Below are 19,496 nucleotides of genomic sequence, written 5' to 3' on the forward strand. Positions count from 1 at the left end.
CCTTCTCCAGGCCCCAAGGATGAGGGCCTCTTTTTTTTTTTTTTTTTTTTTTTTTTTTTTTTACAGTAGTTCTCTTTCACCTTCCCTAGTCCAGTCAAGGATTAAAGGCTTCTTTGTGCTGATGATTCCCTGAAATTGGGCACATGCATATATGCAGATCTACCAATTGGTACAGTAAGTGAAAAGAAGACGTTATGGCAATGTATGTGTGATGTATTTGTATGGTCAGACCTGATGTAAAATCATCAATGGAATTAAAGGGCATTCCTGCTGCTTTCTTCATTGATCATAGTTTATAAGCAGTCATATTGACATGTCAGCAGGGAGAAGTTTTGAAGTGCTTTATGTTTATTCAGCTGTCCTCGCCTACAGTTACTGCTTTTCAGTGGCCTGAGTGTGGGCCTTGACTCTCCTGACATCCCTTAGTTGGGTATCATTGTTCTGTAGGTTTCTAATACTGCAAATTGTGTATTTAACTGAAACTATAATTGTAGAGTACTCTAAATGTCAACGGAAACATTGTGGGAGGCATGTTTTCAATGTTAAATCAGCTTCCAACAATGGGCTTTAAAGCTTTGGTGTGAATAGTTTGCTAATGCTAAATCTTAATGCAGGATGTTAAACCAGGCTGCATGCAGTTGACAAAGTTGTTAGTTGAAAATAGCATTTGAAATGAGCTGTGAGTGTGCTTCAGGAACGACTGAAATTTTGTATGACGTATATTGAAGAGCTGGTACTCTGTTTTTTTTTTCCCCTCCTCACTTGGGAAGTGTTTCTTACTGCAGGTGCATTGTCTTAAAAGTTAAGTGGATAAATCATACCAAGAAAATTACTAAATGTTCTCAATTTCAGGTGTGGGCTACTTTTTGCTGATCATTCAAGAAACATTTTTTTAAACTTATCTTGATTGTGTGTGGTATTGATTGCCTGTACCTGTGCTCTCTGAGTGTGGGAACAGGTTGGAGTACTGCTTTTTGTGCTCCTTCCATTATCTGCTGTCATTATGTCCTTTGTTTCATTACATTAATTTCCAGTTTTCTTCCTCCAGAGTACTGTAGGGAGGGATTAAAAATTATTTTGTATTTATGTCATTTGCATATACTGTCTTTTCTTAATCCTTCAAACTTCTGTCCAAAAGATGGAAATCTTTTTTATTTATAGGATTAGTGACACATTAGAGGTAAAAACATTCCATGTAGTGAAACAGTAGTTGCATTCTCATTCCTCAAGAAACTAGACAGAAAACACAGACCTGTTTCCCATCACTGTCCATGGGGAAAGTGCAAACATTAATGGCAATTATCTTTATCATAGCTAAGCTTTATTGTATTTTATGCAGTTCACCTTTTTTTTAGGCAAAAGGCTATGTGCCTTGCTTCTTGCTCTCTGTGCTAACAGCTTCCTAACACAGTTCTTTAAGTGAGTGTTTTCATGTTCCTTTAAAGGGATTTTTGCAAGTATTCCTTTTTATGCTTATATTTTTGCATAGTCACTTTCTGCTTTAGCATCTTAAATATTGCATGCTGTTCTAGTTACTACAGATCTGAAACAATAAAATGGAATTAAAGCGAGTTGCAGAGGAGGGATGTGAGGAGTGCACAGGTTCTCTGTTGTGAGTGGTAGCTGAAAGGAAGCAGACCTTTTGGTTTATAAGAGCAATAATGATCTAAAATTCATAAAAGAATTAAATAGAGGATTATGACTTGCTGGTTTTTAAGACAAAAGAACTGTTGAGTAACAAGCATAAAATGAGTTACTGTTCTGCAGCCCATGTAACTGTTTTTAAATTGTATAATTCATTGCCCTCAGATGTACTTTTGTTTAGGAAAACAGACTGAAAATTGAGCAAGACAAATGTCATGGGAGGTGTGTCTATTGGTGGGTGTTTAAAAACTGTAGGCAAGTATGTCCCCTGGCACAAGTGCACCATGAAGTTCTGGCTGTTTTAAGCTGGCAAAGACCTTTCTTACACTGTTTCCATAGACATTTGCTATTCCCCAAAAGGATGGTGAAACAGATAGATCTTTACTCTGGCTAAATGTGGGCTATAAATTGCTTTCTGTTTAAAAACAAAAATATAAGTATATTGTTTTAAAAATGCATAAAAATGTAAGATTGGCAAAAATCTTACAGAAGTAATTTGTTACTTGCTCCTGGCATGTGGTGACTTGTGACACCATAGGGAATTCTCTTGTGTATAGCAATTTGTACAGTCCCAGCAAGACTAGGCCCTGCTCCCCTGCACCCTGTCCTACACTCTTTGGCAGACTTGGTACTTGAAGAGCGTCCAAACAGTAGTTAACGCCATTTTCAATATCTGTCGGTGTGTGGTCCACAGTTTTTCAGTGGCTGCTTGATGTTAAGGTTGAATTTCTTATTACCTGTTGAAAATCTCCAATACACAGAACCACAAGCATATCGGCCACCAGACAGGAAGGCACAGAAACTGGTAGTTGAACAAAGATAAGAGGCACAGAGTGTGCAATATACAGAATTATTCAGTTTATTGACAGCAGAGCTGGAAATAGAACCTAATTCGGACACACTTCCTTTTAGGTGCTCCATGTTGTAAAATATGGAATTAATGCTGTCTTAACTTCAGAAATCTGTATGTCTCCACTAGTTTCAAGTTTTCAAATTACTGAGCTCAGGTAACTCGCTTTCCCTGACTGATTCCTGCAGTTAATTATTTTGAAATTAAGAATACTTCAAAGTTCATTTTCTGTGGATACTTAAGGCTGTCTGATCATGTGCATGTTTATGTTTGATTAGTTTCAATATTATTATCCATATATTTGGATAATATATCCTTTCATTATGAAAACATGTAAAACTTACTATGTTTTGTAAGATCTTTTGAAAAGTATTTTGTAAGATCTTTGAAGAATAATAAAATGAGAAGCAAATAAGCCTGAATGTTTCTATGGTAACTGAAACCTAAATATTGGGGAAAAAAAGAATATAGCAAATAACGTAGAGTAAATCTAGAAGTTTTCATTAAAATGCTGTGAATATATATGCATTTATATTCATTTCACTCAAAAAGTACTGGAAAATAAACATTTCTCAAGGGAAAACAACTGTGTTGCTCAGCTTTAATTCAACATTTATTTTGCTAAAGTAATGTTTAAAAGTGTCTTGTTATGTTTCTTTTTTTTTGTTCCATGAACACCAAGGGAGATGCAGTGAAAGACTTAATGCTTCGTTTCTTGGGGGAGCAAGCTGCAGTGAAGAGACAAGTTTTAAATGCCAACTCTGTAGAACAGTCATTTGTAGGCTTGAAACAGCTAATTGTAAGTAACAATCTTCATAATTGAATATATATTAAGTACCATGCTTCCCTCAAGATATTTGGGAGCTATTGACTGTGAGGAGAAACTCAAAAAAAGTAAAATAAAATCTACGTATCAGTCTATTCATGATACTGCGAAAGTACTAGCCAAAATGTAGTAGTTTTTAGTGGGAATGACACTGGGATTTAGCTATTCTGTTTTAGATGATGTAGTAAACATACCTTTTTTAATGTGCAAAACTTAGAAAAAAGGTAATTTTACTGTGAATTTTATCAGCTGCTAACCTTTAGGTAATGTAAATGGTGGCAAAACATTTTAATTGCTTTTTTTTATCTGCATGTATATTTCTCATGTTTTCACCTCGGTATTTTACAAAAGTTAAGACATACCATTTGTAAATGGTAAGCAAAGCTGATGATGTCGTATCAACTGCTTTTTTATTTTAGTACAGGATAATTAAACTAAATTACTTCCAAATGAAAGCTTAATTTTCTCAGAGTTAAAATCCCTTCCTTAGTGTAAATATTTTGGACATGGACATAGTTGCATCTAGCAGCCTTCTCAATCTTGCCTTGTTCTCTCAAACATTGTATTCCTGTATGAAGTTCATTACTATTATATGACTGAGCCTTAATTAATCAGTTGAAACGTCAAAATATATTAAGCTTATTTTATTTTTTGAAAAATGGGTGAAAAATTACCGAGGAGAGGCAGTGAAGAATTATAAGCGTTAGGACAGTCTGTGTTTAGTACTTAACATCTTTTCATTCGTTTGTGTTGCATTACATGTAAAGCTCCAGAAGAGACTTTCTTGTTGTGTTAGGAAAGCTCTATGTGGTCTCTGCAAGCACTGTTTAGGAATTGAGAAGTAATTTTTGAAACAAGACCTGAAAAAAAAGATTGTGATCTCCATCCTGGAGATAGATGTTTTTCTTAGTCTCAATGTTTTGATTAACTTGAGAGTTTAGAGGGGAAAAGATATCTTAATAAGTAATCTTGTCTCCAGCGGTGTCTAAGTGGGAAAAGCCTTTTTCTGCACTTCCTTTCCCTCTTCCAAAAGAGGAATTTTGACCTATGGAAAATGTTTTTCTCTTTGGCCTGGTGGCTGTGTCCATGCAAAATGTTCTTCTATGATACAGACCCTTGTACCTTAAACATAGTGCTGCCACTGATACTGTTTTGGCTTTGGGTATGGTCTTTAAGCTCCAGATCAGTGTTAAGGCTTTTACGATCAAAGCAGAGAAGATAGGAAGCAATCTGCAGCTGTCAGATTTTTTGCTACCTGTAGCAGATTTTTTTACAACTTCTCTTAATAGAGGGGAGGTTTAAGTAAAAATACAGTCATTCAGCTAGAAGTTAGGATGTTTTTCAGTTTTCAAGGTTTCTAGTCATTAGCTATGGGTTGCTCTTGAGCAATATCACTATTCCTCAGGTTTTTTGGAGAACTCTTTCTTTTTGTGATAATTAGTTTTGGTTTGGGGTTTTGGGGTGATTTTTTTTTTCTTGCAGCCATTGCTGTTTTTTCTGCAATTCTTAATGTAGAAAATTTTGTTTCTGATTAGCAACAGTCTTAAAGGTAAAATGTATTTCAGACTTGGAAATGTTAAAATCCCATACTATATAATATTAATTAATGATGTATGCTTTTTACATACACAGTAGGCCAAGATGACACATAATGTGCTCTGTTGGCAACCACCAAATTTAGTCTTTTTGTAAATGAACTCCTGACAAAATATATTCAGTGAAATATATCTTTTCATGCAAAGGACCGCTTACAGGGAATATTTTCATTAACATCTGGATAAAAACTGGTGAAAGTTGGGAATATGGCTATGCAGTTTCCATAAGGGTAAGGTGTTTTTTTTGTGAGCTGTTTGTTTGATATCCATGTAAACTACACATGACATATAAGAATTAATGAGATTGTTTCAGTCATCCAGTTCAATCCCTTGCAGTAATGGACAGCAACAAAACAGTCTACTTCAAAAGGGTCTGTAGTACAGAAGAGACAAGCATAGAATTAGGATAGACTTCAGCTTCAAACTGATAGCTGTTATTTAGGTGTTTGCATATGAGCTCATACCTGAACTCTTTAGTCAAAAGAGATCTATCTAATCGGCACAGTTGCTGATCGCATCTGAATTTAGATGTGTAGATCTGGGATCCCATCTAAAAATCTCAAACTGTCACGTGCTGTAGGAAGGCACTGGTGGCAGATGAAACCACAAGTGAATGTGAAGTCCTGTTACGAAGAAATTTGTTAGGTTAAAATTCTCAGATAATCTTGGGTGAACCTGATCTTACTATGGGAAGGAAAGGAAAAAAATAAAATGCAAAGCCTGTCTGCTCCAGAGGAAAATGCTTCATTTGTCTCTCGTTGGCTGTTTTAATTCTGTGTGGATGGGGAAAGCATGCTAAATAGCTCATCGGTATCCCAAATCTTCATAACACATGTCTTCATCTGCAACTCTGGAGCTCCTCTCTTCCATCATACAGTTGCTTCTGTTAGCTTATTTGACTGTGTTAACAAATCCAGATACATTGCTGCTACTTTCAAAAGCTATTCCAGAACTTCATTCCTTCGGTTGAAAATCAAAGGAATTCTAATCAGCCCTCTCTCAAAACGCAACATGAGATCAAAACACTTAAATTGTTGTAAACAACTTTATCTTTCATTAGAAAAAAAATTAAGTCATTTTCTCTTCTTAGTATTTGCTTCCTCTCCTCTGCTACTTTGTATGGGTAGACAGCAGTGACACTTCCACTTCCACTTCCTTTTTTTTTTTTTTTTTGTTTTTTAAGGCGAAAATAACTTCTTTAGTCATCTTATTATGGGCATCTTCATAATCATCCTAGGAGCTCTTAGAATCTCCTGCAATTCAAGCTAACATCTTTTTATTATCACTGTCCAGAACTCAGCACGTTATATTGTAAGTTACATGACTTTGCATGTTAATGATTGTGTTTTACCTTTTCTGTTATTCTGATACTGTAAATCATCTGATTCTTGTTTAGTGGTATGGTCCTTATATTTTGACAGTAATTCCTAGATTACATCTTCAAATGCATATTCTAGCTCCATTCAGCAGGGTCACAAAATAATATGTTAAATTGGGTTGATTCCAGTGTACATCCTTGAGTCAGTAACTTGTCACCTTCCTTCTAAAAGTTCCAGTAATAAATATTTACTTACACAAGTTAAAACCCAATTCTGTTGGTAAGATTAAGTTAGTGCTTGTTGCAAAGAGTGTTGGAGACTGAAGTCCTTTTGGGGGGATCATAGTGCAAACAGTCTGCAGAAGTTTTCTCAAGTACAATTAGTTGTCAGGGAAGAAAAAGGGTTATCAAGAAGGTAGTAAGCTGAACTTGCAAAGAAGGGCCTTTTCTGATGAGTCTGCTGGCAGCAATATCATTCTTAAGACAAATAGTTGCTCACTAGGAACTGAACTCAGCTAACAAAATTGTTTGTTCAGCATGAATTTGGTCTCCGTTTTGCGTGAGATTTATACCAGTAACCCAAAGATGGATAGTTGGTTTATTGAACAACTGTATTTTCACATTTTAAATTTCTGCTATGGATAACAGTGTGTTGGAAATGCTTTACTGGTAGGGTAGTGCTACAGAGGTGGTGCACTGGAAGTAGTTTACAACTTTGAGGCTTTTAAGAGCTGTAGGAGTGCTGGAGTGGTTCAGCAAAGTAACTCTGTAAATCTAGGTGCTTATCGTTGAGGTGATAACTTGTAAATAACCTCTACAGATGTGTAACTCTTAAGTGTTTATGTATTTCAATAGAAAATAAAATATGAGTTTTCAGTTTGAGAAGTTTCATTAATCTGGTGTAGGAACATGCATTTACCTCTAGAGCAAATAAATGTAAGCTAAAGCTTGTCTTCACAGCGATACTTCATTTTATAGCAGCAAAAACATTATACATACAAGGTGCAAGCTGCAATTATGTTAGTTCGTGTTATTCCATATTTTAGATTGTTTACCCTCATTTGAACAAACAGCATAATATTTCTTCCTAGAGACCTTTGTGGTGTTTTGAGTTGTGAGGTGTTTGCAGCCATAGGGAGATAGTCTTTGATAGTTATCATACCTAATTAAAAAAAAACAACCAAAAAAACCCCCAAAAACCTACTGTATCTTGCCACTATAAATACGCAAGTTTTGCTTTAAGTATGCAATCATTTCTTCAAGCTACTAGACTAGGAAAGGGTTACTAACTACATTTTCTTAACTGACGTGGAAGTGCTCTACCAATGTAATTTACAGGGGAGAAGAATGTCATAGCTAGTGGAGGAGGACATTTTAATCACTTTAATGGTGTTACATGTAGAGTTAATGGCTCCCTTTGAGTCTATTTAAAAAAAAATCATATACAGTTACTTTTGCACGTGATTAATGCTTGATCTTACATATATTTTCAAGTGTAACAAATTTGGATATAGTGGTATGGCATACATATTCACTTTAAGTTAGAAATGATCCTTAAAGATATAGGTGGACATTCCTTTATTTCGAAATCAGTAAGCAATTTCTAACATTTTTGTAGCTGATTTGAGCTGAGAGATGCAAGTAGCACAAGCAGTAACTGGGGTCTTGTGGCAGAGGTTGCATTTTTCCACTAAGAAGCGTAAATTTATTGGATAAAATATGAGTGACTTACCTTCAAGTGAAAATTGTTTTCCTGAGAGACTTAATACCTTAATACTGTTATAAATTGTCTTCATGTATCAGGTGAGTTTCCTTTTCATTGAACACATTTTTCTGTAGATGTCCAGTCTGTGTGATTCTTTTTGCTTGACAGAAGAATTCCACCTGGGTATTAGGCATATTTGTTGCATATTCTGAGCTTCACTGCTTTCATTCAAGAAGACAATGTACAGCATTGTATACAAAGAAGAAACATGAACACTTACGCAATCATATGTCTGAGATCTTTGTTCAACAGTAATTAAAAAAATAAAGCAAAACTGGCCTGCATAAGACTTCCAAGGAACTGTGATGTATGTGAAAAAATGGTATTCAGCTATTCAGTAGTAATTTTTTTCAGTCCAAATCAGTGAATATCTTCATAATAGAATAAAACCAGAGTGTTTCAGATATAGTGAAAACTCTGATAACTGAAGTTCTTATGACATTTTATTAGAAAAGGAAGAAATGTAAAAAATGGTTTTCCAGACAGACTACAACTTTGTCTTGTATTGGGTCATTTTACTTCATTAGAAGGTTTCTTCATTTCTGAATCTAAAAAATATAACATCTTCAGTGCTATTCTTGTATTTGAACTAGAAACATTCTAGTTTTAGTAACTGGAATTCTCTTCTACCCTAGTATTCCTACATCCCATTTCTTCATCCCTTTTTGTAGAAGACTGGCATATCGAAGGCACTGGGATGTACAGAATATCACAGTTACTTTTAACTTTGACCAAGTGGACCAGAAGCATTACTAGACCTTTAGATTTTAATTTATCAGAATTTAGAACTCATATTGTTGACTCCATTTCAGGTGGTTTTTAGGCTGTTTCCTTTTATTGCTTTTATTAAAAGGGGATCATGATAGCCTTAGTCAGGTTCTTATTTTGAAAATAGTGGAGCGTAAGTCAGTAAAATGAGGAGGGGAGAGTTGATTGCATGTTGTGGTTTAACCCCAGCTGGCAACTAAGTATCAAGCAACTGCTCGCTCATATACCACTACCCCCTGCAGCAGGATGGCGAGAATCAGGGGAAAAGGTGAAACTTGAGGGTTGAGATAAGAACAATTCAATAATTGAAATAAAATAAAAATAATAATAGGCACAACAATTATAATGAAAAGGAGAGAGAAGGGGAGAAGAATAATATCCAGAGGGAAGGAGGGAAAATAACCAAGTGATGCATAATACAGTTGCTTGTCACCCACTGACCAATGCCCAGCCAGTCCCTGAGCAGCGATTGGCAGGCCCTGGCCAACTCCCCCCAGTTTATATACTCGGCATGATTTTCTGTGTTAGGGAGTATCTCTGTGACTAGTTTGGGTCAGCTGCCCTGGCTATGCTCCCTCCCAGCTTTTTGTGTCCCTCTCTTGTGGACCTTCTCGCTAACAGGACCCAAGAAACTGAAAAGTCCTTGACTTAACATAAATGTTACTTAACACAGTGATGTTTTCAGTTGTGGCTATCAACATTATTCTGGCACCAAATCCAAAACACAGCACTCCCCCAGGTTCTAAAAAAATTAATTCTATCCTAGCTAAAACCAGGGCATCACCTTACACCATAATCTTTTATTTCTTAAAGCTGCAATCAAAAGAAGCAGTAAGTTAATAAATGTGCTGTTATTTTTGTTCCAAAAAAGTCACATTGGGTTTGTGTGCAAGATAAGCTGTCATGGAAGAGGAGGGGGAAGGCAGTGGGGCTCTATAACATGCAAGTTTTACCACCTCAAGCTACATAAAGCCTTTAGTGCCTACCTCTATAGGGTAATAGTCTGACAAAATCCAGGCACTACCGTCTGCTTTTTTTGATTTAAACCTAAAGTCCTTGTATTAAAATCTCAGGCAGTTTAAGAACTTCAATGAAAAGATAAAAAATAACTGGACTAGTTCTGTCTGTCTTAAAGAAAAATATATTATTTTTTTTTATTTGAAACCTGTTTTACCAGTTTTCCCATCTGTATATAAACCTCACCCAGGACCTCTTTTGATTTTGTGGGTAACAGAGAAGTTTTGCAAGGAATAATGCAGTTGGATTGTCTATTGGGTGTCTAGTCTGCTTATCCTAGCTTTGGGGTGTGTACAGCAGTCAGTACTGAAATGTTTTGGGATGTTTTGGTTTTTTTTAGTTTTGGGTTTTTTTTGTTCATGTTGTTAGAGACCAGAAAAATCCCTTCACATGGTAAACATCTGTACCAGTAGTGTGTAGGATTCACAGAAATCATACGAGCTGGTGGCTTTCATTTAAGGAAGAATAGTTCCATACTTTCTGTGAAAAGAAGATTTGCTAATGTCATGTGTGGAGGGAAGTTCTCTTCTGCTAGGCTGATACTGTGTTAGCGAACAATTTGGTAATAATATTTGGTTGATAGTATTTTCTGTAGGAGAAAATAGTTTTTTCACACAACTGTTGCTGGATGACCATGCCCTGATCATCATAGAATAATAATTTTATTCTTTGAGAATATTGTTCCGGGTTTTTGATGCTGTATCTGAAGCAGTAGTATCCATATTTGCTTTGAGCCTCTACATATGACTTACAAACGGAATTTATCCCTATTGCTTTTAGGAACAGTGGACCCAGGTTGTTAGAACTGTGTGGCTGTAGACAACAGGAAAAGTGAAAGTGACTGACTTCCAAGGTTTTGAGGGGTGTTTGAAATAACAGGACAAAGATTTCTGGTGGACTGGCAACTCAGGCAACTGTAAGTCTAGTACAATTTGCCAGAGACATCAATGTGTCCTGCTAATTTCAAATTAAGTTATACTGCTAGCAGCCTTCTAGTAAGCTTCCACAGAGAATTACACTCCATGACCAGCAGGCAGCTCTGATTTTGAAGTCATGATGAATATTGTTTCATTTTCCGGAAAAGACTGCTTTCACAATGATTGTCAGATTTGCTTCTCCTGGCTATCTTGTTCTGTAAGGAAGTATTTTTTTTCTATGCCTGAAATAGAATTTCAAGAATTGTAGCACCTAAGTTTGTCATAAATGTTCCATTATTACTTTTGGATCCTAACTCTCATTTGAAAAGAAAAGTTGAGTGGTTTTAGAGTCTGTGTCCATTTCTTTTCTAAGGATAATAAGAAATTAATTTGTCCCTGCAGAAGAGCAATAAATTTTAGGTAACTCACGTCCGTGTCTTTCTGCTTTTCTAAGTTGATAACACAAATGCATTATCGATACCTGCACTTCCTTAAGAGTGTAGATGTCTCAGAAGGTGCTGTGCTGCTTCGTGGTCTTGCTGTCAGCCAACTTCTGCATTTCCAGTGGAACTCAATTTTTTGTCTGGGATTTGACAGTGCAGTGGAGAGAGATGAGGTGATTAGTGCATGATGATCTCTATAGTTTGAACTGTATGGCTGCAAAATGGGTGCTAAAGAGTATGAAAACCTTTCAGCTGTTCCTAGTAGTTGTTCTGTATAACCGTTTGCCTGTATTGACATGTTTTCTAAACTCTAAACATTGGCGAGAATTTAATAAAATCCCAATTCAAGGTCAGTACCTTTTCACTGGCAAGCACCAATGTAAATATGGTGTATTCCTTTACATTTCATCAGACAGCATGACAGTTTTGTGTTACATTTATCATTATTTTTTTATGGTTTTAAGAAACAATTGAAAAAACATTACTTTCAGGAACAAGATGTATTTGTTTTATACCAACCTGCTGAATATATGTTTCTTGAAAAACCTTTCTGTATGATGGAAAGGTATGATGGCTTAAAACCTGTGAAGCATTAGTCTGTGTTTTAAATTTTTGGTAGTGTTACCTGTTTAAATGGTTCCATTAGCACATACAAGGCAGAAACACTAATGGGATGACAGTGTGACAAGACAGTTTGACTTGTCTAACTAGGAATTATTTTGTTTTGTGACTAAAAAATAAATTTAAGAATATTTTTAAGTTAGCTGTGAGATGAAAATTCGGATGTTTACTTTTTATAGGTGAAACAATTCTGAATTTATCATTTTATGCATTGCATTTTTTCTTGTCCTTTTTTCTTAATTGATAAGAATTCTCTGCTTTGGGCATTGTTAGGGCAGTCTGTTTTTATTAAATGAACTGCACTAGGGGTTATAATCTGAAAGACTGAAGTCGGGGGGGTAGGAACAAGCAAATACTTTGTATCAGTAGAGTAACTTGGATGTGATTATTGAAATATGGTTGGCAATTTTTTTCCCCTTTTGAGGAGAAAAAAAAATTGTGAATATTCTAGTATGTTCAAGTATATTAGCAAACCCAGTATAGCTAGAAGTTTAGAATACTGTATCGTGTTGTATATTCATCTGTTTTAGTGATCTTGTAATAGTAATGCTTGATTTCAGTTTTTGCCTAATTAAACGTGCAGCTTTGACAAATGGCATTCTGCTGCTCATCGGCCAGCTCTCTGACCTTGTCATTATTACTGATGGGTATATGTAGCTGCTTCAGGCAAAATAAGCAGTTGTGCATTTTAGAGACTTTATGATTTTTCTACTTACTCTTTTCTTCTTCCCAGAGCAGTAAAAACTGGAGGGCAGCAGTTGACTTGTGTGGGCGGCTTCTAACTGCACATGGTCAAGGCTATAAAAAAAGTGGACTACCTACTAGCCATACAACAGATTCTTTGCAGGTACGTTTAAAGAAAGATACATACACCTTTGTCATTTTTTCCAACAGTATTCCCAGTGGCATGTTTTTTTAACATGCTCAAACTTCTTTTCCTATGTTGCCTAAAAAGTGAGCTTATTAAAGAATTGTAGCAAGTCACTTTTTCTGTTTACTTATATAAAATAGAATTTTACTTAGAAAACAGTATTGTTTTAAATGAAAACCTATCTTGATTGTATTTTTTTAAAGGTAATCACACTAGTGAAAAGGAATATGTTTTGCTGTCTTGGAAGACTCACTGTGCTAAAGTTCATGGACACTATCTAAATGGTGAACTTTATAGTAAGATTTCAGATGTTAGAACTATGTTTCATGGTAAGAAAATAAGAACCCAAATTAATAAAGTTTCATGAAACATTACAAGTGTTCTACTGAATAAAATGTGACCAGATGACAGTGTATGCTTCTGGCCCTAGTAACTATAAAGCTCATGGAATTTCACCAAAATCATAACAGATTTTAAGAATTGCATAAAATTGGGGAAAAAAGTAAAAATCAGTTTGATAATTCTTACATGCTAACTCAATTAAAGAGAGATGTTCTAATTTTGAAGCAGGCCAGTTTTTAAACTTCATGTTCAGAATCTCAGTACCTTTACAAACAATTAAAACATCAGTCCTCTGTGTTTTGTTGTAATGATCTTATGAAAAGTATTTTGTGAAAGAGCATGTAAACGTAAATCCTGATTCTTATCAGTAAGTAACACAGAAACTCTTTACTCAACTTTATCATAAAAACTTAGAAAGCTGAAATTGAATGTGGCTTGTGACTGAAGCTGCTAACATTCCTTGTCTTTTCCTTTTTTTTTTGCATATATTAATTTTTAGCTGTGGTTTGTGAGACTAGCACTGCTGGTAAAACTGAATCTATTCCAAAATGCAGAAATGGAATTTGAACCATTTGGAAATTTAGACCAGCCTGATCTTTATTACGAATATTACCCTCATGTATACCCTGGACGAAAAGGTACGATACTTGATTTACAAAATTTTTGCCTTTTTAACCAAAATAATAAAAAATAACCATCATTGAAAAAAAGGTAACCGAAAAAATTTATCCAAAATAATGGATTCAGTTATTTTTTTTCAATTCTAAAGCACTGATGAACTTTGCATTTTTATTTTCTTTTTCCCATGAAGAATATGATTGACTACTATGTTAAAGTATTTGCGTTATGGAGGTAGCAATAAGTAGTAACAGGAGGTAAGACTGTTCCATCGTGATATAGGTAGGCAATGTATTTCATGATGCTGATTTGAAAAGATAGCACTGATTTGAAAGAGGAATGTTTTTAACAATTAAATATAATAAAGTAGTTCTAGGGCATTGAAGTAAAAAAAAAAAAAAAATTTTTATAGTTCATCTTATGCAGAAATAGACTGAAAGGTGATGAGTTTGTGGTAACAAAATCTGTAAGCTTTTCCTCTTAAATCTATCCATCAACCACTATGCTATTTTTAACACTCGCATGTTCCATGCACACATGCTAATGCAGGTTTTATTTTCTTGGGTTTCCTGGTTTCTAGGATTAAAAAAAAAAAAACAAAACAAATTTAGAGCCAATTTGATAATTTCCTTAATTAAAAAAATCTGTTAAATGTAATATTATTTGCTAAGTAATTGAAATTAAATAAAAATCAGTAATTCACAATATATCCCATTGTTGAAGAGGAAAAAAGACACCGCCAGCCTCAATTATTTGTAAGAGATTTATCTCAAGTTACAAATGCACTGATTCCCACTGCTCCCAGTAGCCCATAGATTAACCAAATAGTTCCACTACCCAGGGTATCCTAGTACTCCAGGAGCCTGGATTTGAAAAATTGCTATTTTTAAGAGCAATTTCACTCCTCTTCAGGCTATTTTGAATTTTTATTTTTTCTAAATCTGTTATTTAATAATAAATAACTCTGATGCAAGTACACTGTTAAATGATCTTGCTGTTTGTTGGCTGTCATATTTGAACCACAATGTATAATGGCACGGTTATAAGTAACAGTGGTAATAGGCAGCGCCGCTCTGAAAAAAAATGTAGTCCATGTTACATAAGATGCTGGTAGTCTCTGTAGGGTAGCCTAGAAAGATACTGAAATTTTGAGGTTGCTGAGGAAGGGAAGTTGGTGTCAAGAAAGTTCAGGATCTTTTGCAGAAGATTGTTTGATTTATTCAGTGATGCAAAGGATCATCCTTGAATTATCCTTGTAGCCCAGCAAGGCCAATGTGGACTGCCTGGAACAAGTACCTCTGACCTTACTCATCATTTTCCAGGCAATCACAGGTAAAAATTTCCTGGTTTGCCTTGAATATATTCAGTCTGCTGAGAAGGAGATCTGTTATTTGTAAGTGAGAGAGGTTCTGGTCATCAGGTTGGACAACTCTTTGAACTGTTTATTTTGCGGCTTTGCATATGATGCAGTGGTGCACAGAAGTAGTCTTCCCAAGTCTGTATGTATGCTTCCCATCTTTCTCGGTATTAAAAATAAGTTATTTTGCCTAAGAAAAGTATCCTTGCAGGTCATGTCAATATTTGAGACATTTCAGTCTTTGTGCCAGAGTATACAGGTAGCAACAGTTCCGGCCAGCTGTTGCAGGCATCCATCCTGTCACTGAACTTTGGATCCAAACTATCTTTGCAGTAACCACTGAATGACTGCAGCTGTTTCATACAAATTATTGAGGGTATCTATGGTAAAAAGATGAGCATAAGGAAAATACTCGTATTTCATAATTATACACCTCAGTTCATTTTTAACGGTTGAACCTACGAACCGGTACCATATTCTGATCATCTGTAAGGAAAGTAAGATCAAGGTTGAATGGAGCGCACTGGCTGGTTGTAGATACCTCTTATAAATACAACGTGATTAAGATGTGGGAACAGCTATCAAACCTTCCTTACGTAGTTTTGAGGAGAGAGAGAGAGATGCTGTTTGCAGGGAAGTAGTAGAGAACAAGCAGTTCTCTTCTGGCTAACATTAAACTACGCAGCGCTGGATTATGGATAAAGCAATTTAGTATACATGCATCATTAACCATCTAATTTAAATAATAAAATAGATATTAATCATTCATGTATTTTGGTTGAAATGTATTAGTATGAAACCATAATCCACTGCTGTTTGGTAATTTTACATATCATTTTGTGGTGTAACAAGCATAGAAGGAAGAGGTTTGCTTCAACATTTTAATTTTGATTCATGGTATATAAATGGAGTAAGCACTTAAAAACCAATTTAAGAAATGAGAGTATAAATATAAATAATGTATACATTAATTGTACCACATACAATATTTTGCATAAATTCTTTGTAGTCAAAGTAGTCATAATAAGAAATGTAATAAATTAGAAAGTTTTCTGTGTTTCCTGTGCTTGAAGTAAGGAAAGTTTATATACCTGAGCTTCTTACAGCAGTGAGGATAGTCCCTCATCCATTAATCTCTGAGAAATATACCTCAAAGAATTTAAATTCCAAGTAAATGTAGGAGGACTTGACAATGGTTTTTCCATTAGTTTAGCTTAACATGGCCAGCAGTATCCTCTTAATTTTCCTCTGGAGTTCTTCCAAAGCTCTTTCCTTTTCAGCAGCACCACTGATACGTTTTGTCCTGAGATTTTGTATGGCATTTGCAGCCATGCTGTACGTGGATCCCATTACTGTTGTCTTTATCATGGCTGCATGATCTAATCTTTCTGAAATCTTCCTTTCCCTATCTCCACAATCTCTCTTTCTTCAGTCATGTCTATTGCCTGTAGGTGTGCACCATCTGGGAAGGTGGAATCTGCAGGCATCCTTGTATCAGCCAGTGAAATTAGGTCACTCTTTGATCATTCCTGTTTGATATGGGGCAGACAGCAAACCATTCTCATTTTCTAGTAAAATCTTAATCTGTTATAAATTTATTTCTTCTAAATTCATCTGTGGAGAGAAGCCAAGAAGTCTGCAGTCTGATTATACGTAAAAAATTTTTTGTTTTGTAATAGCTAGGTACTTGGGTCAGGAGCTCTGTTCCAGATTACTTCCTGCACATCTCCATTGTGCTGTGTGGAGTATATAAAGCTGAATTTTTGTCATTGTTCTCATGACTAATGGATGTCAGGAACTTCTTTTACTTTTTTTTTTTTTTAGGGTTTTGTCTTTATGTTTACAGACTGACCCACTTCATAGTGTTTGTTTCTATGTTCCTCATGCTACTTCATAAATTTCGCATATGGTAGATTGACTAAACTGAGATATCCTTTCCATTAATAATGCCTGTGTTTTTCTGAAAGATTGAGGGCCAACAATTAAAATAGTTCATTAAAATGCTGATACTTGATTATGATATTGTTATCATGATAATTTTGTCTTGTTTCTGGTTAATAGACCAGTAGATTACAGAAAAGTTCATGCTACCAAAATCAGTGGTCTAAAGCTATAATCATTCAGAATAATTTTATTTGGAATTACAGGGGGGGAAAAAAAAAGCCTGTACACAAGTAAAAATAGGACTTTTATTCCCCTGACCAGAAATTTATGTGTATAGGGGTGGTTTTTATACCTTTCCCTTTTTCATTCTCCTTGTGGTGATACAGCATCATCTGTATTCATAGAATAATTTAGCTTGCAAAAGACCTTTGAAATCATACGATCTGACTGTTAGCCCAGGACAGCCAAGTCCATCACTGAACCATGTCCCAAGGCACCACACTTACATGTCTTTTAAATACCTCCAAGGATGGTGATTCCACCACCTCCCTGGGCAGCCTGTTCCAATGCTTCACCAACCTTTTGGTGAAAAATTTTTTCCTCGTATCCAATCTAAACTTCCCCTGGTATAACTTGAGGCCGTTTCCTCTTGTCCTGTCACTTGTTACATGGGAGAAGAGACCTAACCCCACCTGCCTACAGCCTCCTTTCAGGTAGTTGTAGAGAGCAATTAAGATCCCCCCTGAGGCTCTTTTTCTTCAGCCTAAACCCCAGCTGCCTCAGCCTCTTCATGTACTCTAGTCCCTTCACCAGCTTTGTTGCCCTTCTCTGGACACACTCCAGCACCTCAACATCTCTCTTGAAGTGAGGGACCCAAAACTGTGAACAAATGATTTGAGATGCGGCCTCACCAATGCTGAGTAAGGGGGGTGATCTTTTCCTTAGTCCTGCTGAATGCACACTTTTGCATACAAGCCAGGATGCTGTTGGCCTTCTTGACCACCTGGGCACACTGCTGGCTCATGTTCAGCCAGCCATCAGCCAGCACCCCCAGGTCCTTTTCTTCTAGGCAGCTTTCCAGCCACTCTTCCCCAAGCCTGTAGCATTGCCTGGGGTTGTTGTGACCCAAGTGCAGGACCTGGCACTTCTCCTTGTTGAACCTTATACAGCTGGCCTCGGCCCATCGGTCCAGCCTGTCCAGACCCCTCTGCAGAGCCTTCCTGCCATCAAGCAGATCAACACTCCCACCCCACTCGTGTCATTTGCAAACTTGCTGAGGGTGCACTCAATCCCGTCATCCAGATAGTTGATAGAAATTTTAAAGAGCACTGGCCCCAGTACTGAGCCCTGGGGAACACCACGTGTGACCAGCCACCAGCTGGATGTAACTCCATTCACTACCACTCCTTGGGCTCAGGCATCCAGCCAGCTTTTAACCTGGCATAGAGCACACCTGTCTGAGCCATGAGCAGCCAGTTTCCCCAGGAGAATGGTGGGGGAGATGGTGTCAAAGGCTTTACTAGAGTCCAGGTAGACAACATCCACAGCCTTTCTCTCATCCTCAAGGTGGGTCATCTTGTCGTAGAAGGAGATCAGGTTCATCAAGCAGGACCTGCCTTTCATAAACCCATGCTGTCTGGGCCTGATCCCCTGGTTGTCCTGCATGTGCCATGTGATGGTGCTCAGGATGATCTGCTCCATAACCTTCCCTGGCACCGAGATCAGGCTGACAGGCCTGTAGTTCCCCAGATCCACCTTCCTGCCGTTCTTGCAGATGGGTGTCATGTTGGCTAACCTCCAGTTTTCTGGGACCTCCCCAGTTTACCAGATCTGTTGATAAATGATGGAGTGTCTTGGTGAGCTCCTCCACCAGCTCCCTCAGTACCCTCAGATGGATCCCATCCAGCCCCATAGACTTGTGTGTGTCCAAGTGGAGCAGCAGGTCACTGACCGTTTCCTCCTGGACTGTGGGGACTGCATTCTGCTCCTCCTCATCCCCGTCTTCCAGCTCAGGGGGCTGAGTACCCAGAGGGAAGCTGGTCTTGCTACTAAAGACTGAGGCAAAGAAAGCATTGGGTACCTCAGCCTTTTCCTTATCCCTTATGGCCTGAGTTCTAGCTGGGCTTTTGCCTCTCTAATCTTCACCCTGCATAACTTTATGACATCCTTACAGAGTTGCCTGCCCCTTCTTCCAAAGCTGGTAAACTCTGCTTTTTCCCCTGAGCTCCAGCCAAAGCTCTCTGCTCAGCCAAACCAGTCTGCTTCCCCATCAGCTCGTCTTTTGGCATGTGGGGACAGCCTTCTCCTGCGCCTTTTAAGATTTCCTTCCTGAAGAATGTCCAGCCTTCCTGGACCCCTTGGCCCTTCAGGACTGTCTCCCAGTGGACTTTGTCAACCAGGCTCTTAAACAGGCCAAAGTCAGCCCTATGGAAATCCAAGGCAGTGGTTCTGCTAACTCCCTTCCTTACTTCTCTGAGAATTAAAAACTCTGTCATCTCATGATTGTTGTGCCGGAGACTGCCTCTGACCACCACATCACCCACCAGTCCTTCCCAGTTTGTAAACAGCAAGTCCAGTGGGGCATCTCCCCTGGCTGCCTCACTGACCAGCTGTATCAGCGGGTTGTCTTCCACACACTGCAGGAACCTCCTACACTGTTT

The 19,496-nt window shown here is 37.2% G+C and overlaps 1 protein-coding gene across 3 annotated transcripts in view; it reads left to right on the forward strand.

Moving 5' to 3' along the window:
- The window catches only part of TRAPPC12 (trafficking protein particle complex subunit 12), a 61,677-nt gene that overhangs the window by 3,273 nt on the left and 38,908 nt on the right, over nt 1–19,496 (forward strand). For all 3 annotated transcript variants that reach the window (XM_040598775.1, XM_040598777.1, XM_040598776.1), the window contains exons 3-5: nt 3,177–3,293; nt 12,498–12,611; nt 13,477–13,615. In XM_040598775.1, coding sequence (XP_040454709.1) covers nt 3,177–3,293; nt 12,498–12,611; nt 13,477–13,615 — 370 coding nt within the window. The remainder of the gene's footprint in view (nt 1–3,176; nt 3,294–12,497; nt 12,612–13,476; nt 13,616–19,496) is intronic.

Source organism: Falco naumanni, chromosome 6 (assembly GCF_017639655.2).
Source record: "Falco naumanni isolate bFalNau1 chromosome 6, bFalNau1.pat, whole genome shotgun sequence".
NCBI classification, from domain to species: domain Eukaryota; kingdom Metazoa; phylum Chordata; class Aves; order Falconiformes; family Falconidae; genus Falco; species Falco naumanni.